Below are 26791 nucleotides of genomic sequence, written 5' to 3'. Positions count from 1 at the left end.
ATGGCAGCATTTTAACATTTACCAAATACTACCTGAGCAAATATTATGTGTTCTTTTGTTAGGAGAAGTTGTTTCTTAGAATAATTTCCATTGCTTGATGTTAAATTTTTATCTGTGCTTAAAAATAATCCATTTTAATGGGAATTCCTTGATGGTCCAGTGGTTAGAACTCAGCGCTTTCACTGTTGTGGCCCAGCTTCAATCCCTGGTTGGGTACTAAGATATCACAAGCTGTGCAGTGCTCAGCAACCACCCCCCCCAAAAAAAAAGAAAAAAAAATCCATATTGAAACTGAATGAGTCAGTAAGTTATTTTTGTCTTATTTAACCTCATTCTTGGATTTTCTTGATATACTTAATCATTGATTTTTTATTCTTTACCAGTAGTTTTAAACTGATTGGTTTAGCTTATTTTTGACGTGAATTAGTCTTATTGGGGATGTGGTTTGCTTACTCCATTAATATAGAAATGATGGTATTTTAATGGCCTAGGTATAGCACCAAAATAGCATCATCTGCAGAGCAGGCACTAGGCATCTATTAGTGATGGTATCTGCGATGATGTAAGTAGTGACCTGTAGGGGAAGGATATCATAAAACTAATTGCTGCCCTGAGGGTGTGATTTAGACTTACTGTTTCTTTGAGGCTAACATTCAGTGTGCAGAAACAGGCTAGTTATGCGTCAATGTTGCCTTGGTTACCTTAATAGGAACTAGAAGACTTTAGTTTGTTGTTTGAAAATCAAATAAAGTATTTGTAATGGTAGCAACCTTCTAGGGGATGGTGATTCAATTGACAGTTCAGTTATGACAAATCATGCTTCCATACTAAATAAAAATAGTTTATTAAAAAAATAAACAACATTGCTGTATTAACTGTGACAGTGTCACTGTCAGCTTCATATCCGGAAATTTCTCTTCCCAGTTTCAGTGTGTCATTTTGTTGGATAATTTTGAACATTGTGAACATGTAAGAGTGTTTATGTTTCACATTTCTTTAACCTAAATAACTTGGAGACATGAATTAACTCTGATCTCAAATGTTCTATCGAGTCACTTTATAAGGAGACAGTCCCTCTCTTGAGAGCCCCACCCCTCTGCACCCGCACTTCCTTACTCGATTTCCTTTGTTCTCTCCGCTAAGTAAGCCTACCTGCCCAGCCCATCCTCTCATAGAACGTAGCTTCTATGAGAGTGTCTAGGTCCCATTTAGTTCAGGAGTCTTCTAGAGCATTCTGATGTGAACCATTAACAGTACCTTTCCGGACAGATTGCTCTCTTGTTAGATAGCTATCACTAGAAAATTCATGCTTGTGTATTCCAGATCTGGAGAAGGCAATGGCACCCCACTCCAGTACTCTTGCCTGGGAAACCCCATGGACAGAGGAGCCTGGTAGGCTACAGCCCATGGGGTCGTGAAGAGTCAGACACAACTGAGCGACTTCACTTTCACTTTTCCCTTTCATGCACTGGAGAAGGAAATGGCAACCCACTCCAATATTCTTGCCTGGAGAATCCCAGGGACGAAGGAGCCTGGTGGGCTGCTGTCTATGGGGTCGCACAGAGTCGGACACGACTAAAGCGACTTAGCAGCAGCAGTAGCAGTATTCCAGATCAGGCCTGTTTCATCCAGGTGGCCCACTTTTACCTCTGATTCTTCTCTGGTTTCTGTTTTTTGCCACCACCTGCCCTTTTCCCCACCTGCTTCCCTTTTCTTAAACAGGCTGGGTTTGTTTTAACTTAATTTTGGCTGCACTGGGTTTTCGTTGTTGTGTTCAGGCTTTCTCTAGTTGTGGCACGCAACTCCTTACTTTTGGTTGGGGTGTGTGGTGCCTTCTCTTATTGCAGAGCGTGCTAGACAGGCTCAGTAGTTGCAACATGCAGGCCCTAGAGTGTGTAGGCTTCAGTAGTTACAGCACACAGGCTTGGTAGTTGTGGTGTGTGGGCCCTGGCGTGTAGACTCAGTGATTGTAGTGCATGGGCTTAGTTGCCTTGCGGCATGTGGAATCTTCCTGGACCAGGTATTGAACCCATGTCCCCTGGATTAACAGAGGGATTCTTTTTTTTCTTAATTGTTTATTTGGTTGTGTTGGGTCCTAGTTGAGGCAGGTGGGATCTTTTGCTGCGGCATGTGGAACCTATCCTTGTGGCGTCTGGGCTTGGTAGTTGTGGTGCATGGGCTTATTTGCCCCTTGGTGTGTGGGATCTAAGTTCCCTAACCAGGGATCGAACCTACGTCCTTTGTGTTGCAAGGTAGATTCTTAACCACTGGACCACCAGGGAAGTACTATTATTCCTTTTTTATAAATGAGGAAACTTAGACTCTGGGAGGTCCAGTGACTTAATCAGTGTTACACATACCGAGTCAGAACTGAAATTTGAAGCTAGGTTTTTTTTTTTTTCCAATCTATATATATTTTATAATATGGAAAATTTCAAATTATTCTTTACAGTTTTTGGTGTAAATTTGACAATTATTTATATTTTGCACTCTTTTTCATCTGTTTTTTTCTCTCACTTTCTGTTGTAGTCTGCTGTAATATTTTAAAGGAAATCCCTGATATGTGTTTAAATCATACATAGTTCAGTATGTATCTCTAACTAATAATAACTGACATTTTTTAATATAGCCAGGATGCAATTATTAACAGTTATTCCATATCATTTTTTTTCTTGGGGATGGTCTTGATTCCTCTCTTTTGTACAGTGTCACTAACCTCTGTCCATAGTTAATCAGGCACTCTGTCTATCAGATCTAGTCCCTTAAATCTATTTCTCACTTCCACTGTATAGTCATAAAGGGATTTGATTTAGGTCATACATGAATGGTCTAGTGGTTTTTCTACACTTTCTTCAATTTCAGTCTGAATTTGGCAATAAGGAATTCATGATCTGAGCCACAGTCAGCTCCCAGGCTGGTTTTTGCTGACTGTATAGAGCTTCTCCATCTATGGCTTCAAAGGATATAATCAATCTGATTTCGGTGTTGACCATCTGGTGATGTCCATGTGTAGAGTCTTCTCTTGTGTTGTTGGACGAGGAAATGCAAAAAAGCAAAATGGCTCTCTGAGGAGGCTTTACAAATAGCTGTGAAAAGAAGAGCAGCAAAAAGCAAAGGAGAAAAGGAAAGATATACCCATCTGAATGCAGAGTTCCAAAGAATAGCAAGGAGAGATAAGAAAGCCTTCCTCAGGGATCAATGCAAAGAAATAGAGGAAAACAATAGAATGGGAAAGACTAGAGATCTCTTCAAGAAAATTAGAGATACCAAGGGAACATTTCATGCAGAGATGGGCTCAATAAAGGACAGAAATGGTATGGACCTAACAGAAGCAGAAGATATTAAGAAGAGATGGCAAGAATACACAGAAGAACAGTACATAAAAGATCTTCACAACCCAGATAATCACAATGGTGTGATCACTCACACTCACCTAGAGCCAGACATCCTGGAATGTGAAGTGAAGTGGGCCTTAGGAAGCATCACTACGAACAAAGCTAGTGGAGGTGATGGAATTTCAGTTGAGCTATTTCAAATCCTGAAAGGTGGTGCTGTGAAAGTGCTGCACTCAATATGTCAACAGATTTGGAAAACTCAGCAGTGGCCACAAGACTGGAAAAGGTCAGTTTTTATTCCAATCCCAAAGAAAGGCAATGCAAAAGAATGCTCAAACTACCGCAAAACTGCACTCATCTCACACGCTAGTAAAGTAATGCTCAAAATTCTCCAAGTCAGGCTTCAGTAATACATGAACCGTGAACTTCCAGGTGTTCAAGCTGGTTTTAGAAAAGGCAGATGAACCAGAGATCAAATTGCCAACATCCACTGGATCATCGAAAAAGCAAGAGAATTCCAGAAAAACATCTATTTCTGCTTTATTGACTATGCCAAAGCCTTTGACTGTGTGGATCACAAGAAATTGTGGGAAATTCTTCAAGAGATGGGAATACCAGACCACCTGACCTGTCTCTTGAGAAATCTGTATGCAGGTTAGGAAGCAACAGTTAGAACTGGACGTGGAACAACAGACTGGTTCCATATAGAAAAAGGAGTACGTCAAGGCTGTATATTGTCACCCTGCTTATTTAACTTCTATGCAGAGTACATCAAGAGAAATGCTGAGCTGGAGGAAGCACAAGCTGGTATCAAGATTGCCTGGAGAAATATCAATAACCTCAGGTATGCAGATGACATGACCCTTATGGCAGAAAGTGAGGAGGAACTGTAGAGCCTCTTGATGAAAGTGAAAGAGTAGAGTGAAAAAGTTGGCTTAAAGCTCAACATTCAGAAAACTAAGATCATGGCATCTGGTCCCATCACTTCATGGCAGATAGATGGGGAAACAGTGGAAACAGTTGCTGACTGTTTTTTTGGGCTCCAGAATCACTGCAGATGATGATTGCAGCCATGAAATTAAAAGATACTTGCTCCTTGGAAGGAAAGATTTGACCAACCTAGACAGCATATTAAAAAGCAGAGAGATTACTTTATCCACAAAGGTCCGTCTAGTCAAGGCTATGGTTGTTCCGGTAGTCATGTATGGGTGTGAGAGTTGGACTATAAAGAAAGCTGAACACAGAAGAATTGGTGCTTTTGAACTGTGGTGTTGGAGAAGACTCTTGAGAGTCCCTTGGACTGCACGGAGATCCAACCAGTCCATCCTAAAGGAGATCAGTCCTGGGTGTTCGTTGGAAGGACTGATGTTGAAGCTGAAACTCCAATACTTTGGCCATCTGATGTGAAGAGTTGACTCATTTGAAAAGACCCTGATGCTGGGAAAGATTGAGGGCAAGAGGAGAAGGGGATGACAGAGGATGAGAAGGTTGGATGGCATCACCGACTCAATGGACATGAGTTTGAGTAAACTCTGGGAATTGGTGATGAACAGGGAGGCCTGGTGTGCTGTGGTTCTTGGGGTCGCAAAGAGGCGGACACGACTGAGTGACTGAACTGAACTGATTCCATATCATCTCATGCCAATGCATATTAAAATTTTCTTAACTGCATTAAATATCTTTTTATAGATTTTTTTTGTTTGTTTAGCATATGTTATATTTGGAGAGTCTGTTAAATTTCTTTTAATCAATATCAGTGCCCCGTGTTTTTTTTTTTTTTTCCTTTAAATACCACAGTTTTATTGAAGAAACCAGATTGTTGGTCTTGTCGAATATCCTACATTCTGGATTTTTTTGATTGCTTACTTTTGATATAAATGTTGACAGTGGGAACCTCCACAGATTGGTTTCTTTGTCTTTTTGATCTGACTCAATTAGCCCTTGATATTTTCTTGCTTTTTGGCACAACATGTCCCAACTTGTTCTTACATTATTTCTTGCCTAGTTTTGAGACTAGTCATTTCACTAAAGTCTTTGAGTTCCTGTTACTGCATTATGCAAATAGTTTGTTTCAGTAGCAGTGGGATGATGAGAAGTGCTAAAAAAGATTTACAGTACCAAGTGTTGACAAAGGTGTATCATATCTGGAACATTTACATATGACTGGTGAAAGTGTAAATTAGTTAAGTTAGTGCAACCACTTTGGAATAGTATTTGGCAGTATCTTCTTAATTGAGCATATACATTTTCTGTGACCCAGCAGTTTCACTTCCAACTGTATATTCAACAGAAATGTGAAAAAGTATACCCAAAACCACATTCAAGAATAATTATAGTAATATTACTTTTAGAATAACCCCAAAGTGGAAATAGCCCAAATATCTATCAACAGTAGAAAGGATAAATGGATTATGGTGTATACACAAATGGAATACTTTATAGTAATGAGAATGAATCAACCATTGCTATATGCCATACTATGGATGATTCTCACCAACATAATAGTAAGCAAAGGAAGCGTAGAGCTATTTGATTTTATAAATTATAAAAATAGGCAAAATTTTGTGTTAGAAGTCAAGATAATGGTTACTGTAGTTGTTTTTTAATATTGCATTAGTTTATGTCAATATTATAATTGATTTACAGTATTTATTATTTTCAGGTATACAACACAGTGATTCAATATTTTTATAGCTGGTTGTTGTTGTTCAGTCACTAAGTCATGTCTGACTGTGACCCCATGTGAACTGCCGCACGCCAGGCTTCCTTGTCCTTCACCATCTCCCAGAGTTTGCTCAAACTCATGTCCATTGAGTCAGTGATGCCATCCAACCATCTCATCCTCTGTCATCCCCTTCTCCTGCCCTCAGTCTTTCCCAGCATCAGGGTCTTTTCCAATGAGTCAACTCTTCGCATGAGGTGGCCAAAGGATTGGAGTTTCAGCTTTAACATCAGTCCTTCCAATGAACACCCAGGACTGATCTCCTTTAGGATGGACTGGTTGGATCTCCTTGCAGTCCAAGGGACTCTCAAGAGTATTCTTCAGCGCCACAATTCAAAAGCATCAATTCTTCGGTGCTCACCTTTCTTCACAGTCCAACTCTCACATGCATACATGACTACTGGAAAAACCATAGCTTTGACTATAGGGATCTTTGTTGGCAAAGTGATGTCTCTGCTTTTTAATACGCTGTCTAGGTTTGTCGTTTCTTTTCCTCCAGGGAGCAAGCATCTTCTAATTTCATGGCTGCAGTTACTGTCAACAGTGATTTTCGAGCCCAAGAACATAATATCTGTTACCTTTTTCACTTTTTCCCCTTCTGTTTGCCATAAAGTGATGGATGCCACGATCTTACTTTTTTGAATGTTGAGTTTTAAGCCAGCTTTTTCACTCTCCTTTTTCACCCTCATCTAGAGGCTCTTTAGTTTCTCTTCACTTTCTGCCATTAGAGTGGTATCATCTGCATATCTGAGGTTCTTAATATTTTTCCTGGCTATCTTGATTACAGCTTGTGAGCCATCTAGCTTGGCATTTTGCATGATGTACTCTGTATATAAGTTCAGTAAGCAGGGTGATGGTATACAGCCTTGATGTATACTGATTTAAATAAATCAGTAAATAAATAAATAAATAAATAAATGAGTAAATAAATTTAAATTAAATACCAATTTTGAACCAATCCATTGTTCCATGTCCAGTCCTAACTGTTGCTTCTTGTCTTGCATACAGGTTTCTCAGGAGACAAGTAAGGTGGTCTGGTATTCCCATCTCTTTAAGAATTTTCCATAGTTTGTTGTGATCCACACAGTCAACGGCTTTAGTGTAGTCAATGAACCAGAAGTAGATGGGTTTTTTTTTGAATTCCCTTGCTTTTTCTGTCATCCAACTGATATTGGCAACTTGATCTCTAATTTTTCTGCCTTTTCTAAATCCAACTTGAACATCTGGAAGTTCTTGGTTCACATACTTTTGAAGCCTAGCTTGAAGGATTTTGAACATTACCTTGCCTAGCATGTGAAATGAGTGCAGTTGTACGATAGTTTGAGCATTCTTTGGCATTGCCTTTCTTTGGGATTGCAATGAAAATTGACCTTTTCCAGTCCTGTGGCCACTGCTGAGTTTTTCAAATTTTCTGGCATATTGAGTGCAACATTTTTACACCATCATCTTTTAGGATTTGAAATAACTCAGCTGGAATTCCATCACCTCTGCTAGCTTTATTTGTAGTAATGCTTCCAAAGGCCCACTTGACTTCACACTCCAGGATGTCTGGCTCTAGGTATGAGACCACACCATAGTTGTTATGGAGGTCATTAAGATCTTTTTTGTGAAGTTCTGTGTATTTTTGCCATCTCTTCTTAATCTCTTCTGCTTCTCTTGTGTGCATTCGTGCTAAGTCACTTCAGTTGGGTCCAACTCTTTGCAACCCCGTGGCCTGTGACCCCCTAGACTGCCCTGTCCATGGGATTTCCTAGGCAAGAATACTGGAGTGGATTGCCATGCCCTCCTCCAGGGGATCTTCCTGACCCAGGGATTGACCCAGCATCTCTTATGTCTCCTGCAGGCAGGTTCTTTACCACTAGCCCCACCTGGGAAGTCCCCTTCTTCTGTTAGTTATCCTTATATTATCTTTGGCTTCCCTGGTATCTCACCTGGTAAAGAATTCACCTGCAATGCAGGAGACCCGGTTGGATTCCTGGGTCAGGAAGATCCACTGGAGAAGGGAATGGCTACTGACTCCAGTATTCTGGCCTGGAGAATTCCATGGACTATACAGTCCATGGGGTCACAAAGAGTTGGACACAACTGAGCAACTTTCACTTTCACTTTATCTTTGTAGCTTATTCATTTTATACATAGTAGTTCGTACTTCTTAATCCCATACTCCTATTTTGCTTCTCCTTTTCTTCCCATTGATTTCCACTAATTTGCTCTCTGTATCTGTAAGTCTGTTTCTGTTTTCTTATATTCATTTGTTTATATTTTTAGATTCCATTATAAGCAATAATATCCAGTATTTGTCTTTCTCTGTGTGACTTATTTCATTAAGCATAATACCCTCCAAGATCATCCATGTTATTGTTGCAGATGGCAAAATTTCATTCTTTCTTACAGTTGAGCAATATCCCATTGTGTGTATATGTGTTTGTGTGTGTTCATTGTGTGTGTATATATGTGTGCACACAAATACATACACTAGGTCTTCTTTTTCCATTTTTTTTGTTGATGGACACTTGGAATTGCTTCCATATCTTGGCTCTTGTAACTAATGCTGCTATGAACATTGGATGCATGTGTCTTTTCCAAGACGTGCTTTTGATTTCTTCAAATATTTACCTGGGAATGGAATTGCTGGATCATACGGTAATTCTATTTTTAATTTTTTTGAAAAATACTGTTTTCCATAGTGAGTGCGCCAATTTTCATTCCCACCAATAGTGTACAAGGGTTCCTGTTTATCCACATCCTCGCCAACATTTGTTATTTGTATTCTTTTTGATGATCGCCATTCTGACAATTGTGAGGTGATATTTCACGATGGTTTTGATTTGTTTGTCTCTGATAGTTAGCTATGTTGAGCATCTTTTCATGTGCCTATTGGCCATTTGTAGGTCTTTGGAAAAATGTCTATTCAGGTCTTCTGCTCAGTTTGTATCAGGTTGTTTGGGTTTTTTGTTTGTTTGTTTATTTTTGATACTGAGATATATAAACTGTGTACTATTCACAAATATTTTCTCCCATTTTCTTGGTTGTCTTTTTCATTTTGTCAATGGTTTCCTTTGCTGTGCAAAGGCTTTTTAAGTTTAGTTAGGTCCTTTTTGTTTATTGTTGCTTTTGTTTCCTTTGCCTTGGGAGAGAGATCCAACAACAGAAAAAGCTAGGATTTATGTCAAAGAGTGTTCTGCCTATATTTTCTTTTGGGATTTTCATGGTTTCTGGTCTATGTTTACGTCTTTTATTCATTTTGAGTTTCCTTTTGTATATGGTGTGAGAAAATGTTCTGATTTCATCCTTTTACATGTAGCTGTTTCCCCAGCACCACTTATTGAAGAGACTGTCTTTTCCCCATTGTATATTCTTTCTTCATTTGTTGTAGATTATTTGACCATAAGTTTGTGCGTTCATTTCTTGGCTGTCCCTCCTGTTCCCTTGATATCTGTGACTGTTTTTGTGCCATTAATATCTGTTTTAATCATGGGGGCTTTGTAGTATAGTCTAAAGGCAGGGAGCACGATTCCTCCAACTTTGTTCTTTTTCCTCAAGATTGCTTTGGTGATGGTGGCTATTTTTGATGGTGGTAGAGTAGTTACTGGGATGGGACATGAGAGTTTCTCATGTTTACTTCTTTATCTAGATGCTTATTTTTGTGTGTTTTGTGAAGATTTACTGAACTGTACATTTAATATTTTTTCATGTTTATGAATATTAAAATTAAAAAATTTTTGTTCTGTTTTTAGATTGATAGTAAATAAAATGCAGTTTAGCGGGTCACATTTAAAGTAACCTATTGTTTACAAGGCTAGGTGCTTGCTGTTGGGAGTATGATGTTGAATAACTGGCAGTCTTCAGGACTCATGATTCTTTTTGGAAGACATATACTCAGAAAACATGAAGGGAATTCACTGGCAGTCCAGTGGTAGAATTTGGCACTTTCACTGCTGGGGACTGGATTCAATCTTTGGTTGAGGAACTAAGATCCCACAAACTACACAGCATGACCAAAGCAAACAACCACCCCCCCTCAAAAAAAAAGAAAACATGAGACCTGACTAGTGAGAATGTAATGTTTGAAGTCATTCCTAAAGTTGATGCAGTGCTTTTGTTTCTGTTTTTTGTTTATTTTTAAGATATCTTAATCATGTCCTTTTGGTCTCTCTTTTCATAGCACCTGACAGATACCTCTCATGGTGTAAGAAATAAGTGTCTGCAGTTACTTGGAAATCTTGGTTCTTTGGAGAAAAATGTCACAAAAGATGCAGAAGGCCTAGCTGTCAGAGATGTCCAGAAGATTATAGGGGATTACTTTAATGACCAGGACCCACGTGTCAGAACAGCAGCTATAAAAGCCATGGTAAGCATGATGATGGAAAATAAATGGAGTCTGTTATTTTATTTGTACTTTTCTTTTTTAATTTTTTTTTTAAGTTAATGGCTAATGGCCCCTGGATAGATACATTCTGAATCCCCCCAGGATACACTTTATCCACACTCAGGAAGGTGTTGGTGGCATCACAGAACTCAAAGACACACATTACTTTATAACAGTTGCTTATCTTGTGGGTTTCTCTGGTAGCTTTTACCTGCATTTCTGAAACCTGGAAGGTACAGCTTGTATCCCTGGTCCATGGGAGGGATGTTACTTGGTACTGTGGTACAATAGGTACATGTTGTACCCTTGTATTTCAGGAGTATAGGTGAAAGTTATGGGGGAAGAGTGCTCCTTAGGGAGAGATGGTGTTAACCGTTTCTTACTCAGCCTCCTTATCATTATTTCATATTTTTCCTGGTATCCCCTTGGGACAGCCCATGGGTTAGATTTATTAAGCATTTGAGTGTTTCTATAGAAAAGTCCAGGTTTCAGATTTCTTATTTATATAGCACTGACTTTGGCCACAGGGAACCATGTTAATGGGATGTGATGGGAAAAAATATGTGAGATTGAGGGGAGACTTTGGAAGTATTGACTATCCCTCCCAAATACTTAAACTGTATCTTTATTGTCTAGTTGCAGCTCCATGAAAGAGGACTGAAGTTACACCAAACCATTTACAATCAGGTACCCTAAATGCTTGCTGTCTGAAAGGAGGGAGGTGAAGGTATCGTGAAATTGAGAGGGGTCATAGTGGCTGTCAGAATTTGAAAACATAGAGTTTCATCTGACTAACAGTGGCAGTATTAATTGTGATGATGTATCCACAACATACATTCTAAGAAGAGAATGGGGGATGTATAATGAATAGCACTAGTACATGTGAGGAGTATATTTATGAGGACTTTGATAGCTGAGTATGAATACCAGAGTATACAAAACAGAGTTCAGAGTAAGGAAAGTAGTAGTCTTGCTGATATCTGTTCAGTTGATTGAAATTGACTTCCAACCTGAAGTCAATTCTGGGCACCACGCTTGAGAAACTGGAATATTTCTGGAGGAGGATGACCAAGACCATGGGATCAGATGAAAAGATATCACATGATTATTGTAGCATTGATAAGGAAAAGCACAATAAAGTTATAGTATCATTAGGACAAGCTGATTGAGTGCCTAACTAAAAGGCCTTACAGTTATTCTTGTAGAATAATTGGATGTATCCAGAGAAAAGAAGTCTAAATCCATGCTCAAGAGTCCAGTTTTTGTTAGCCTATCGATTGGTTTTAAGCCTTTAGTGGAAGCTGATAATAAACCCAGCCACTATGACTGCTGTGTAAACCAAGTATGTTCTTTTACAAATGAAGTAGAATGAATTCAGAATAGTTATGATGGTATGACCTATAGGAAAACTATGTGGGAAGCCAAATAATTAAAGGAAACTTGTAAAGACACAGAGGAGGAAGAGTTAGTCGGATGATTCAGGTGTTTAGTGATGTAAGACCGTGTTGGTTAATTAGGCAAGCGATGCTGTGGGCCTCAAGAGAGTGAGGGTGGAATGCTGGGGGAGGTTCTGAGATATGAGGCAGCAGTAGTTACCATAATGAGTTCCCTTTTGATTATGTTGAGTTTGAGAGGTTGATGGGATACTCATGAGGAGGATTTCAGGTCTGGAAAGATCAGACCTGGAGGTGGATATCTGGAGTCATCAGTATCCAGGGAGAGGAAGAAAATCAGAAGAAATGAAGGATGGAACCAGGGGCAAGGCCAGACATTTAAGGAAGGAGCCCTAGGATGGAACTGAGAAGCAGCTTGATGAGGGAGGAGAAGAATATATTCTGGAAGAGGCAGGAGGGCATTCTTGTAGTCAGCAGTGTTAAAATGCTAGTGAAAGGTCATTTAGGATGGGGCTGAAATCTGGTCATTGGACTAAGCAACAAAGTGGCCATTAGTGAGTTTAAAGAGAGCAATTTTAGTAGAGTGGTGGGACTGGGGAGTGCCAGATCAGGGTCTGTTGAGGTGACGCAGTTTAAAGTGATTATTGACTATGAGTAAAGAAACTTGACTGATGGGAAAGTGGGGTGGAAGTTGGTAGAAGGGAGCATAGGATTAAGGTTTTGTTGTTGTTGTATTTTAAAGATAATTGCTAAGTATATTTATATGTTGGAGAGAGAGCTAGTGTTTTGGGAGAGCTAGAATTATGGTGGTCTTCCCTGGTGACTCAGTGGTGAAGAATCTGCCTGCCAGTGTAGGAGATGTGGGTTCGCTCCATGGGTCGGGAGGATCCCCTGGAGAAGGAAATGGTAACCCACTCCAGTATTCTTGCCTAGGAAACCCGATGGACAGAGGAGCCTGGTGGGCTGTAGTCCTTGGGGTCACAAAAGAGTCAGATGCGACTTAGCAACTAAACAGCAACAACAGCAAGTGTTGTGATAAAAGAGGCAAAGGGGAGTAAATGATAGAGTAAGTTCTTTGAGGCAGAAAATCAGATTCATGAGCTTATTCGTCAGCAAATGTTATTGAGAATGTAATGCTGGCTGTATAATGCCAAGCATGTTAGATGGGACCTGTGCCCTTCCCATTCTCATAGATAAGACAGCAATTAATAAATAAGCAAGCACAGTTACAGCATATGAGTATTGCTGTGAGGTAGAGCAATAAGATGCTATTATAGAGAATCACAAGGAAGATCTTTTTGGAAGATGGTAAGGGATTGCCGGGAGAAATATCAATAACCTCAGATATGCAGATGACACCACTCTTCCGGCAGAAAGTGAAGAGGAACTAAAAAGCCTCTTGATGAAAGTGAGAGGAGAGTGAAAAAGTTGGCTTAAAGCTCAACATTCAGAAAACTAAGATCATGGCATCTGGTCCCATCACTTCATGGGAAATAGATGGGGCAACAGCGGAAACAATGTCAGACTTTATTTTTTTGGGCTCCAAAATCACTGCAGATGGTGATTTGCAGCCATGAAATTAAAAGACGCTTACTCCTTGGAAGGAAAGTTGTGACCAACCTAGATAGCATATTAAAAAACAGAGACATTGCTTTGCCAACAAAGGTCCGTCTAGTCAAGGCTATGGTTTTTCCAGTGGTCATGTATGGATGTGAGAGTTGGACGGTGAAGAAAGGTGAGCTCCAAAGAATTGATGCTTTTGAAGTGTGGTGTTGGAGAAGACTCTTGAGAGTCTCTTGGACTGCAGGGATATCCAACCAGTCCATCCTAAAGGAAATCAGTCCTGAATATTCATTGGAAGGACTGATGTTGAAGCTGAAACTCCAATACTTTGGCCACCTCATGCGAAGAGTTGACTCATTGGAAAAGACCCTGATGCTGGGAAGGACTGGGGGCAGGAGGAGAAGGGGATGACAGAGGATGAGATGGCTGGATGGCATCACCGACTCGGTGGACATGAGTTTGTGTAAACTCTGGGAGTTGGTGATGGACAGGGAGGCCTGGTGTGCTGTGATTCATGGGGTCGCAAAGAGTCAGACATGACTGAGCGACTGAACTGAACTGAAGGGATGATCATATGAGGAAGTGATGGGATCCGTAGCAAAAGAAGGATTAGGAACTAGAAAGGATCCCTTTCCTTCAGATATTGAGAAAACAAGGTGTGGGAGGATACAGGAATAAATGAGCTTATAACTGGTATGAAGTAGCTGAGTTGGTTTGTGCCTGAGAACCTTGATTTTTCTCAGATACACAGGTCTCCTTATGGCTGGTAGTGGGATAGAAGTCCTGAGGGGAAGGTTAAGAAAAGCTGCCTTGGGAAATGGGAGTTGAAAGCCAGAGTGTAAGAGATTTCAGAGGACAGCTAATAAGGTTTGAGATCATGAGTCACCCATCCCCTAGAGAGTGTGGTCTTCTCTGCCAGTGCTCTTCTGCCCTTACGAAGTCTTAGGTTCGTGGAGCAGCTGTAGCAGAAGTCCTGAGGGGATCCTGTGTGATGATGCAGGCAATGCTCTCAGGAGACCGAAGTTAAGAAAGAGTACAGAGCAAGGAGAAGGTGGTTTATTTGGAGAGAAAAGATGGAATTAAAGCAATGGTTCTCGACCAAGGTAATCTTGCTCCCCAGGGAGTATTTGGTGATGTGTGGAGGTATTTTTTATTCTTATAATTTTATTTATTTTTGGCTGTGCTGGGCCTTCGTTTCTGTGTGGAATTTTCTCTCGTTGCTGCTCGCTAGTTGCGGTGCATGGACTTCTCATTGCAGTGGCTTCTTTTGTTGCAGAGCACGGGCTCTAGGGCCTGTGGGCTTCCGTATTTGTGGCTCCTGGACTCCAGAGCACAGGCTCAATAGTTGTGGCGCGCTGGGCTTCATTGCTCCGCGGCACATAGGCTCTTACTGGATCAGGGATCAAACCCACATCTCCTGCATTGATTCTTTAGTGTATAAGTTTTTTTTTATTTTTTTGAGGTATTTTTGAGTATTGCAGTTGCTGGGGAGAGGAAGAGGGTGCAGTGCTATGACTATCTAGTGGCTAGAGGCCCAGGGATGCTTCTAAACATATTGCACAGGTCAGCCCCTCAAAACAAAGAATTATCCAGTCCAAAATGTCAATAGTAGCAAGGTTGAGAGACCATGCTTAAACAGATAGGTAGCTTAAGTGGGATGAAGAGCAGGTGTGATGGGTAAGTTATGACTGTGGAAGAACCAACAGAGTAGCATGTTTTAGTCAGAGCATAGAGTATAGGTTTTAAAATTTCAAAAACTGTAGTTCTGGGTATTGTTGCAGTCTACAGTGTTGCTATGACTGTGGGTGGAGTAGGGATATTCCATTTCAGACCAAAGTAAAACCAAAAAACTTGGCCTCTTTTTGGCAGCTTAGTGTTAAAATTGTACATTTATTTAGAGTACTTGAGTTTTCAGATGGATTGTCAGTCAGAAATTTGTGCTGTGATTTTACAGGTAGGGGAAAAACTCATCTTTGGTGTTTGAGCCTGTCAGGGTAGCACTGTGGGCTCCAAGCAAGCTTTGCTAGGATTGATGCTATTCTGCTTGGCTTTGGGCTGTCAGTCTGTGGTTCTCCTTTCAGACATGGGGTGGGTTGGTACACAGAACAATTCTTTACTGAGCAAAGGTTGAAGAAATTAAAACTATACGTACATATTTTGATTGGAATCCTGGTCCAGCCACTTCATCTTCATTTTGAAAGTAGTTTGAACATCACCTGGGAGGACATAGAACTAACAGACTTCTGGAATCCTTGTTTGCAGGCTTGTAAACTGCTCTCTGATGACTATGAACAAGTGCGCAGTGCTGCAGTCCAGCTTATCTGGGTTGTCAGTCAGCTCTATCCTGAAAGGTCAGTGTGGGTGTCAGTCAGCTTTTATTCATTGCTAAGCCATTTTCTTTCCTCCCACTCCAGAAAAGGAATGTTGGAAGGCAGTGTGGAATAGGAGAAAAGCATGGACCCTGAAAATCAGGATGCCTGGGCCTTGCTTTTCAGCTCTGCCTTGAACTTTCTGTGTATGTTGGGAAAGATACTTCACTTCTCTGGGTCCCAGCCTCCTCAGCTATAGATGAGGAGATGGATGGCCGTTCTCAAATGCTATCTCCTCCACCTCTGCCCAACCCTTAAAAAAGTCTTTAAAATGCTTTGGGGCCCATTTTAGTTAATACAAAAGCCAGCTAAAGATACCAGATAAGTTTGTGAATAATGATCCCTTATGTACTGTTGTCCTGGTTAAAAATATTTTCATGGGAATTCCCTGGTGGCCCAGTGGTTAGGACTTGGAGCTTTCACTGCTGGGACCTGGGTTCAGTCTCTGATCGGGGAATTAGGATCCCACAAGCTGTGCAGTTTGATTAAAAAAATTTTTTTTCACAGTAATTAAATAATTTATTTTCATAGTGATTTTTTGAGGTGGAGAGATAGGTATTATTTATTCTGTTTTATAGAAGAACTCCTTTTATAGGAAAAAGCAGTGTTTTTTTCCTTTTCGTTAAACACATTGGAATTGAAAAAGCAGAATGAGTTAATAAAGCTATAGACCCCTCACCCCCCAAAAAAAGACTATTTGGAAATTGTCTTTTCATTTAGGACCAGATATGTAAGTATGTTTTATATTGGTTTAAACTTAAAGATATAAAATACTTCATGGTAGCTGTTTTTGGTATCTCATAAATCTTTGAATTTTTGGTGTGAAATACTTTTTATTTAAGACACAAATTTGCAGTGCAAATAAAAATAAATCCCGGGGAGATTTGTTTACTATGAAGTGTATCTTATCATTGTAGGATTTGAATTATTCATTCAAATTCATTTCTATTTGTGTGTCAGTTGTCATTGGTCATTCTCAGTTTTTTGAACCTGTAATTTTAGGTTTATGTCTTGTCACTTTTGGTTTCTTTTAATATAGCATTGTCCCAATCCCTTCTTCTAATGAAGAAATTCGCTTAGTTGATGATGCGTTTGGAAAAATTTGTCACATGGTCAGTGATGGCTCCTGGATGGTTCGAGTTCAAGCTGCAAAGCTATTGGTAAGTTGCATCTTCTTTAATGAACATATTACCTGTTACACTTGTACAGATATTTTGAGAAGCTAGATAGGGACAAGTGTAATACACTTTTATAAAGTTTCATGTTTCTTAAAATAGAAAGAAAAGGCTCATTTTCCCATAGAGAGTCTTTTAGAACTAGAAAGAATTTTAAAGATAATCCTATTTAATCTCGTTAGCATATTAGACAGCCAAAGTCTAGAGAAAAAGGAGCATAATAGTAAAAATAACTGCTACTGTTACTAAGCACCTGGTATGGCCTACATACTTTGCTATAAGGCCACTTACATTATCTCATTTATTCTTACAGTAACCCAGCAAGGTAGGTGCTATTTTCTCCTTTTTCCAGGTGAGAAAGCTAAGGCCATGAGAGCCTAAGTAAATATTTAACTTACACAGATAGGAAGTTATAGAAAAAGATTCAGATGCTAATCTGATTTTTAGCCTCGCTCTTTCCTACTGTTTTGCCTTTGGGGGTACTAGTATATTTATAAAATAATTTTTTTAACTTTTCGGAGATAGAGCTGTTTTACAGAAGAAGGAGTATTGGTGTAATACTCAGCTTTATTTTATACCTGTGTTGTCTTGGACATGTCATTTAGTCTTAGTCTCAGTTTCTTCATCTGTTAAGTGGCTTATAATATTTCTCAGGTTTACCTCACAGGGCTGTCATGATGCTCAAATGAGATTCTGTCTGTGAAAATGTGTATAAACTGTAAAATACTACACTATGCAAGGTGATGGGGTGGTTACAATATATAAACGTATATATAACCATCTATAAAAATTTATATTAGTGTCACAGCAGAAAGCTTGAAATTCTTTTTGATCACTTCTCTTTTGAGGGCCTCCAACTCTGCCAGTCTTAATAAGATTGTTGGCTAAAAAGTTTGGACCTGACTGTACTGGACACAAATACAGTGATAGCCCTTGTCCTTCGATCAGTATTCTAGGGGTAACTGTTAAGACGTTTGTGAAGCATTTTCATGGAAAAATAAAGAATTTGGATGATTTCATTTTTTCCTGCTTATATATTATATTGCTTGTCCATAATAAAGAAGCCAGCTTTTAGTGATTTTATTTTTGAATTCACATTTTAAAGCGTTGTTTTGATTTGTGGATATTTTAACATTTAGAACAATTCAGTCATTCATCAGATTCTCAGTCAACATGTACTGAGCATCTGCAGTGTGCTCTGTGTGTGTGAGGGGATGTTTAAGAGGAATAATTCATTGATATATTGTCATCTGAGTAGGCAGGTTAGAAAAGTAATCCTTAAAGCAGAGTCATTCACATTTTTTGGTTTTGTACCTTATAGAATCTAGAATTTATTTATGTATATAAAGCTATATGAATAATGAATTACAGTGGTGAGTTGAAAAGGTTTTCACTTAGATGACTCTAGTTTGAGTCAAGTGCTTTATGTTATTTCAGTAATTTCAAATCCAAACAACTCTAAATTATGTAATTATGTTTATACTTCAAAAGTAATTAGTAGTTTAATTTTGCTGATAATAATAATTGTTATTGTTTATTGAATTCCTAGTCTACTAAGCTTTTAGTCATAAAAACATATACATATACACATGCATATACACCCACTTCCTTATACACGAGCACACATGAATATATGCCTACATACTTATACTCATATATATTCACTTTTTGCAAATAATTTTTAGTTCTTTTAAACTCTTTGAGGTAGGTATTAGATTATTCACTTTATAAATAATAAAACAAAGGTTTAGGAAAGTGTAATTTTTCCAAGGCCACATAGGTAGTTTGATACTTGATGCTCTGAAGCCCATGTAAATTCCTTGCTAGTGGGGGTTCAGTTATATATTGGGAGCTGTGGTTGTACAGCTAAGGTCCTGCTGGTTTGCTAGGTCCTCTGTGCAAGCTAAGAGGTAAACTCCGCTGCTCCAACTCTTGAGTAGACAAACCCATAATCAGTAAACTGTATTTAGTCTTCAGACTACATGTTCATTAATTCAACAAACTGAGCATAATGTGTGTCTTAAAAAGAGAGGATGGTCAGGTAGATTGACATAGGCAATCAATCAGTTATAATATTGGTACTTCTAGGAAAGAGCATCTAGCACATGCACAGAAAACTTCTTGAAGGAGGTAATTTCTTAGCTGACTTTGAAAGGAGAGTGTGGGTTAGCCAGGTGAAGAAGTAGGGAAGGAGAAAATGTGAGCAGAAATATATGAGTACACTATCATGCATATTAACATCATACTGAACTGTAATATCATACTAAACTACAGTATCGTGTTAAACTGCAAACAGTTTGGTACGTTTTGGTAAGAGGGAGTGTTCAACTTGGGTGATGTGTCTCTAGAGGAAAGCAGAAGCCAGGCTTTCAAGAACGTAAATGAAATGATAAAGCTTTAGACTTAAGTCCATCTTGTACAAAAAGTGAATAGAGTCCATTCTGCTTGACTTATAGCAGGATGAAAACTTTCAGATATTTTATAAAATTTCATACCATAATGCAGTTATCTCTTGTCAGTTTTCTTCACTAGTATGTGAAATCGTTGAGTGCAGAATTGATGTCTTTTTGTATTTGTGTTCCTCTTCCTGATAACTCTAGGCATATAAAGGAATGGCTGCTAAATATATATTTGTTTAAGGAATGAATGGACAAATGAATGGATAGAATGCAATGAAAAGGAGAGTAGTAGTTAAGGCAAAGGATTCTGGAGCCTGGGTTTATAGCCTAGCTCTATAATTTACACTCTTTGTCACCTTGAATGAATTGCTTCATCTTTTTGTGCCTTCTTTCCCCCTTATATAAATTGTGACTAATAATAGTATTTACTTCATAGGGTTGTAGGGAGTATTAAATGAGTTAATATGTGTATAAAGCAGTTAGAGCAATGCAAGACACCTAGTAGTTCTATATAGGGGCAGCTAGCTGCTGCTGCTGCTAATAGTTTTATTATTTTCCTGATGATTCAAAACCCATAGGGATCTTTACTATCAAGAATAATGTTATCTTTATGCTCTTAAGTTGGCAGCAAACTGAATTTTAAGATAATATTTAGGTCTTAATAGTTGTTTAACTTGCTCTGGATTCTTCCTTTTTATAGGGCTCTATGGAGCAAGTCAGTTCTCATTTCTTGGAACAGACGCTTGACAAGAAGCTGATGTCAGATCTGAGGGTAACTTGAATTCTTTGTTGTTTAAACTGGGTTTCTGAAACCAAAATCAGTGGAGCTGTATGTCAGGTTGTGTTGATTCAATTTTACAGCCCATGAATTTGTTAAGTTAATGTAGGTTGACTAGATTACATTTTCATTTAAAATCTTAGTGCTGGGTGCTAAGTTGCTTCAGTCATGACCGACTCTGTGCAATCCTGCCAGCTTCCTCTGTCCTTGGAATTCTCCAGGCAAGAACACTGGAGTGGGTTGCTCTGCCCTCGTGCAAATTCTTAGTAACTTGACCCAAATCACAAGTTATTTCGTTACATTTTAAATTATCTTAATGAGATACTTTTCATGGGTTGTATTTTACAAAGAAGAGGCAAGATTAACTTTCTGTTTTAGAAACTACAAAGGTCTGGTCTTATTTTGTTAGGTTGTATGACATCTTAGGACTCCTTTCAATAGCAGTTCTCATGGAAGAGTTGACATGAGAATTCAGTAGCAGCATCCTGTTACTCTGAACAGTAACAGAATGCCCTTAAACTGACTGATAGTTCTCTGACATAGTTGTCAGGAACAGATATGAGTCTGAAAATACAATAAGATCATTTATTGTCAGTATCTTAAGTTTTAAATTATAAAAGTGTTAATAAGGAATCAGAATCTTTGACAAGTAGAAGGAAAAGGGAAACAGTTTACCCATATTCCCACTACTCTTAACATGTCATTTCGAGGTATTTGTCTTCAACTGTTTCTTATGCATGTTTTCAACATTGAATCATTATATACAGATAATTTTGTAGTCTACTTTTTACCTTTACCGCTACATGCTTTTTTCATTTTGTTAGCTTACAGTTTTTACTGATAGTATAATATCCCGTTAAGTAGATGTACCATCATTTTGTAGCCCTTTGTTATACATTTACAGTTTCTCCTAAATTTTTCCACCATTATAAATCATATAGAGAGTATTATCTCCATGAATATTAGATCTTTTCTTCTTTTGATTTATTCTGTAAGATAAATTCTTAGGAATGGTTGAAGAGTTGATATCTGTGCTTCATTAAACATTGCCATTTGGCTTTCTTGAAGGGCATTCCCTTCATTTGAGGTCAGTGATTGCTTCAGTGTTCTTTGTGTGTACTAGGGTGGAAGTACAAAGAAGGACATGCTCATGGTGAATGATGAAGGATGGGTAATTCAAGGGTTCCTAAGACGCATCGCAAGGTACAGATGGGTCCGAAACACATTCCTGTAGGCTCAGGTGCTGTATTTCATCAGTGCCTTTGAGGTGATGAGCCGTGAGGGTGTGGTCTCACTCTAGCAAGGTTCATAGAACCTGAAATCTAAAGCAGATTGCCAGGAACTTCCCTGGTTGTCCAGTGGATAAGAGTCTGAGCTGTCAGTGCAGGGGGCCAGGGTTCAATCCCTGTCAGGGAACTGGATTCTACATGCAACAAAGATTGAGCATGGCACAACTAGGACCCAATGCAGGCAAATAAATAAAAATGTATATAAAAGACCTGGTGAACCCAAATAAATTAAAAAAAATAAAGCAGAATGCCAGTTTATTCATTTATGAAGGTAACTGTTAACTGTCAAGTAGACTCAATATTTACTTTAGCCAACTAGTGTATCTCCCCTTGAGCAACCTGTGTAGAAAGTGAATTTACTAGAGGCTTGCTTGGTGAGCATAATGTTGCTCAAATAAAGCATAGTCCTATGGGATGAAAAAAATTCTTTTCTAGGGCTAGTGTATTATCTACCCAGGATGATGCTTAGAGGGATACTGCCATTATTTACCTCTCTAGTTCTCCCTTTCCTGTGTTGCCATGGCAAACATAACCACCTCTCTGATGAATATTCTTGTGTTCTCTTTAATAAAGCTGTGGGTGTGTGTCTTCAGTCACTCAGTCACGTCTGACTTCTTTGTGACCCCATGGACTGTAAACCCGCCAGGCTTCTTCTGTCCATGGGATTATCCCAGCAAAAATACAGGAGTGGGTAGCCATTTCCCTCTCCAGGGAATATTCCCAACCCAAGTATTGAACCCAAGTCTCCTACGCTTCTGCATTGGCAGGCAGATTCTTTACCAAGTGAGCCACTTGGGAAGCCCCTTAATAAAGTTACTATCTTTGATAAGGTTACTATCAACTATGATAGACCTGAGAGTCTTTGTCTTTGCTTCAAGTTGAATTTGCATATCTCTGCTCTGATAACTATTGGATGTTTTTCTTTTTTTAATGTAACTTTCAGAGAGCAGTCTTTTTTTTTTTAAGATTTATTTATTTACTTTAAAATTTTTATTTTTTCATTGTGCTGGGTCATCATTGCTACACAGGCTTTCTCTAGTTGTAGAGAGCAGGGGCTTCTCTTATTGTGGAGCATGGGCTCTAGGTGTATGGGCTGCAGTAGCTGGGGCTTAGGGGCTCTACAGTGCAGGCTTAGTAGGTGCACAGGCTTAGTTTTTCCATGGCATGTGGGATCTTCCCAGACCAGGGATTGAACCCATGTCCTCTGCATTGGCAGGCAGATTCTTAACCACTAGGCAGCCAGGGAAGCCCCTGAGAACAGTCTTTATTTCCCACTTTCTCATGTTCTTGGTGTGCAACTTAACTGTTTTCTCATAAATCTGCAGCAAGTGGTAATTGTTGTCTTCTACAGAGGAAACGCACTGCACATGAACGTGCCAAGGAACTTTACAGTTCGGGAGAGTTTTCCAGCGGCAGGAAGTGGGGAGATGATGCTCCCAAGGAAGAGATAGATACGGGGGCTGTGAACTTGATTGAGTCAGGAGCTTGTGGAGCCTTTGTTCATGGATTGGAAGATGAGATGTACGGTAAGAATGACTTCATAATAATACCAGTGCCCACTTACTGAGTGACTGCTGTCACTGGCATTGTATTGAGTGATACAGATTGTCTCACTTGATCTTCACAGTCACTGAGTGAAGACTTTATTTCACCTTCATTTTTTAAAAAGAATTCTTTTATTATTTATTTGCATATTTTTGCTTGTGCTGGCTCTTCATTGCTGCACTTGGGCTTTCTGTAGTTGCGGTGAGCAGGGGCTACTCTTCGTTGTAGTGCCCTGGCTTCTCATTGGAGTGGCTTCTCTTGTCGCAGAATACAGGCTCTAGGCACACAGGCTTCAGTAGTTGCAGCACATGGGCTCAGTAGTTGTGGGTCAAGGGCTCTGGAGAGCAGCCTCAGTAATTGTGGTGAACGGGCCTAGCTGTTCCTTGGCATGTAGAATTTTCCCGGACCAGGGATGGAACCTGTGTCCCCTGCATTGGCAGGAGGATTCTTATCCATTGTACCACCAGGGAAGTCCCATTTCATTTTTGAAAGATATTTTCCCTGGGAATCCAATTCTAGATTAATAGTGGTTTATTTATTTGTTCTTTCTTTTTTTTTTTTCCTTTAAAGTTCTTGTTCCACAGTTTTTCAGTTCTGTTGAGAAGTCTGCTGTCTTTTTTTTTTTTAATTTTATTTATTTATATTTTTGACTGCTGGGTCTTCGTTGCTGTGCACAGGCTACTCTGTAGTGTTGCACAGGCTCCTGTTACAGTGGCTTCTCTTGTGGAGCATGGACTCTAGGCACATGGGCTCTTTAATTGCAGCTTGAGGGCTTAGTTGTTCCAGAGCATGTGGGATCTTCCTGGACCAGGGATGGAACCACTGTTCCTTGCATTGCAAGATACATTCTTAACTACTTGACTACCAGGGAAGCCCTGCTATAATTTAAAATTTGTTTTTCTGTACATAATGTATCTTTTTTTACTGTCTGCTTTTAAGGTTTTCTCTTTATTACTGGTTTTAAATGATTTAATTATGATTAAAATGATTTAAATATTTCATATGCTTGAGTTTGTTGAGCTTCTTGGATCTATGGGTTTGTAGTTCTTATCAAATTTGAAAAATCTTTGGTTATTATTTCTTTAAATGTTTTTCTGACCCCGTGCTCCTTTGGGGTCTCCCAGTTACATGTATATTGGGCTACTGAGTTTGTCCTGCAACTCACAGGTGCTCTGTTCTTCTTTTTCACTTTTTAGTCTTTTTTCTCTTTGTTTCATTTTGAATAATGTTTATTGTTTTGTCTTATCTAACCTTTTCTTCCACATGTCTAATCTGATATTAATTCCATCCAGTATATTTTTCACCTCAGATATGTTAATTGTCATCCCTAGAAGTTTGATTAGAATTTATGTTTCTTTAGTGTCTTCTATGTCACTACTTAATATGTTTAATCTTTCCTGTAGCTTTGTCAACAGAGAATGTATTTACGGTAACTGTCCTAATGTCATTATCTTCTAGCTGTATTACTTTTGTGATTGCTGGGTTGGTTTTGATTGGTTGATTTTTCTCTTCATTATGGATTATATTTTCCTGTTTCTATGCATGCCTGGTAATTTGTGATTGGTTGCCAGACACCCTGAATTTTACTTTATTGGGTGCTGAACATTGTTATATTCTGATAAGTATTCTTGAGCTTTGTTCTAGAACGCAGTTAGCTCAGGTTTTATTTTTAAGCTTTTTTAGGTGGACTGGAGTAGCACTAAGTCTCAGGGTTATTTTTCTCCACTAGTAAAACAAACCCTTCTGAAAAAACTTGTTGACCATGTGTGAATTTTGGAGATTGTTTCCTCAGATCCTCGAGTGGTTCTTTCTCAGGCCTTGGGTAGTTTCTTCACAGATCAGAACTTGACTGAAGACTTAGGAGGACCCTCTGCAGGTCTCCCAAGCTTGCTCTGTCTGTGCACTTCTTTCCTTTTTGTACTTTGCCCTCTAACTCAAATCACAGCTTTGTCTTCTGAACTCCCAGCTCTGTCTTCTGAACTCAGGGAGACCTACAGCCTGGAAACTCTACAGACAGTAAACTGGTATAATCACTGAGCTCACCTCATTTATTTCCTGTCTCTCAGAGATCACTCCCTTTTACTGCCTGATATATGGTGTGTTGAATACTTTTGTTTCATATATTTTGTCTCTGTCTTTAGTTGTTTAGTTGTTTCAGAAAGGATTAATCTGGCTTTGTTACTCCATTTTAACCAGTAATAGAAGCCCTTGCAAAGCTCTTAGCATTTCCACAGTATGATGCTGTCCATCTCACATATATCACAGATGATCAGTGCTTTGAGTTGAGTGACTCCAACATCCCATTTTCAGTTAGGCTAACATACCTAAGAAGATAATGTTGATTGTTCAAATTTTACAGTAAAATTGTGTCAGAGGATTAGAACTAAGGTGTTTAAAATGCCTACAAAAATGATAACCTGAGAACAGAATTTCTTAGAAGGACAAGAAAATTACTTTGAAAAGACAGTTTTTCTGTTAGTAGATAGAAGAATTGGGTTACTCTATTCAGTTTGCTATAAGGCTTTCTATATACATGGAAATTAAAGCTGCCTCTACTTTTTTCCCCTGTGAACTTGTTATATGAATGAAAAATTTAAACAGTGTTAGATAATAAGGAATTCCAGTTATTAAAACCCAGTTTATCCTAAGACAGGTAACTAGAATCTATTTTGTCTCTACTAGCATTTTTGCTTTGTTTCGTTTCTACAAATGAATTTAATCACAGTTAATGTTTATGTGGTTTATTTCTACAGTTTTTAGTTTGTCACTAAGGTCTAATTAAAGGAACTTAACTTTGGAAAGTGAGTAGATCATAACCAGCATCAGGTACAGCAGCTCTCTAATCATATTTACAAAATTCTGGGTCAGTCAGGGTCTTAGGGATACATTTGCTGGGTGAAATGGAGCCTGTTTCGTTGGCTGTAGCCTCTAGTGTATTAATAGTATCACACAGTTTTAGTCCTCTTGTTACATGTTCTCCCTCCTTCCTGGGCCTTTACATGTGGTTCCTCTGTGTAGAAAGGCCATTTTTCTTTCTTCTGGCCCAGCAACTCCATCTGGTATTATTTTAGGGTTCACTTTCCAGAAAGCTGCCTGTGATCCTGTTAAGTAGGCTGTGTGCCTCTTCTGCATTTTCTTAATACAACCTGTGCTTTTCCATTGAACCATTAATCACTGTGTGATGCAATGGACTGTTCTAGTCTATAGTGGTTAGGAGATGGTATATCTTTAGTATGAAGCACAAAGCTGGTAAGTAACAAAGCTAGAACCTGATTATACATGTTAAGATACCAGAGGATCAATCTTTTTTTTTTTTTTACTTGAGCAAGCTAGTTCCTTTTCTCTACCCTGGATCCTTAAGGAGACTGTTAACATATTTTCAACATTCCAAAAGTCCAGTAGGAAATGTTAATTTAGCTACCTGTAGCTGAGCTGTGCATGGCAAAGTATAAAGCCAAGTGTCTTTGCTTTTGCTTGGAATTGCATCAGGTCAGGTCATACTGATTACCTCATGTTGATCAGAAGTTTCTCTGTGATTCCCTTGATATACTTGCAGGACTTAAATATGAGTCAGTGCTGCATAATGGATAAAGCCCTTGGAAGCAGGGTCAGCATTTAAAATATTTGGGTCTATCTCTGGTTTTTGTAATTATTAGCAATTTCATGTTTAAATTATATTATTGTGATGCAGAGCAAATCCTTCCCTTCTGATGAAAAGGAGGATTTATAAGTACCAAGAAAAATCTGAGTCATCTCCCTTTAATGTAGTAATTCTGTTTTTAAGTGTCTGTAAAACCTTTCTTATACAAAAAAACCGAACTATATTTGAGAGTTTAACCACAGTTGAAGGCTT

General features: G+C 38.9%; 1 protein-coding gene across 5 annotated transcripts in view; it reads left to right on the top strand.

Moving 5' to 3' along the window:
* INTS4 (integrator complex subunit 4) overlaps positions 1-26791 on the top strand; it is a 110935-nt gene that overhangs the window by 33349 nt on the left and 50795 nt on the right. For all 5 annotated transcript variants that reach the window (XR_014067786.1, XM_081537478.1, XM_081537477.1 and 2 more), the window contains 6 exons: positions 10223-10408; positions 11063-11113; positions 15646-15734; positions 16792-16912; positions 20027-20098; positions 22745-22919. Coding sequence is in view for 4 of the 5 variants with exons in the window: in XM_081537478.1 (XP_081393604.1) it covers positions 10223-10408; positions 11063-11113; positions 15646-15734; positions 16792-16912; positions 20027-20098; positions 22745-22919 (694 nt within the window). In the remaining variant the exon portion in view is untranslated. The remainder of the gene's footprint in view (positions 1-10222; positions 10409-11062; positions 11114-15645; positions 15735-16791; positions 16913-20026; positions 20099-22744; positions 22920-26791) is intronic.

Source organism: Giraffa tippelskirchi, chromosome 10, assembly GCF_054371585.1.
Source record: "Giraffa tippelskirchi isolate mGirTip1 chromosome 10, T2T-mGirTip1v1.2.pri, whole genome shotgun sequence".
Taxonomy (NCBI): Eukaryota; Metazoa; Chordata; class Mammalia; order Artiodactyla; family Giraffidae; genus Giraffa; species Giraffa tippelskirchi.
The sequence above is the reverse complement of the archived record's forward strand: the minus strand, read 5'-3'. Positions and strand labels throughout refer to the sequence as shown.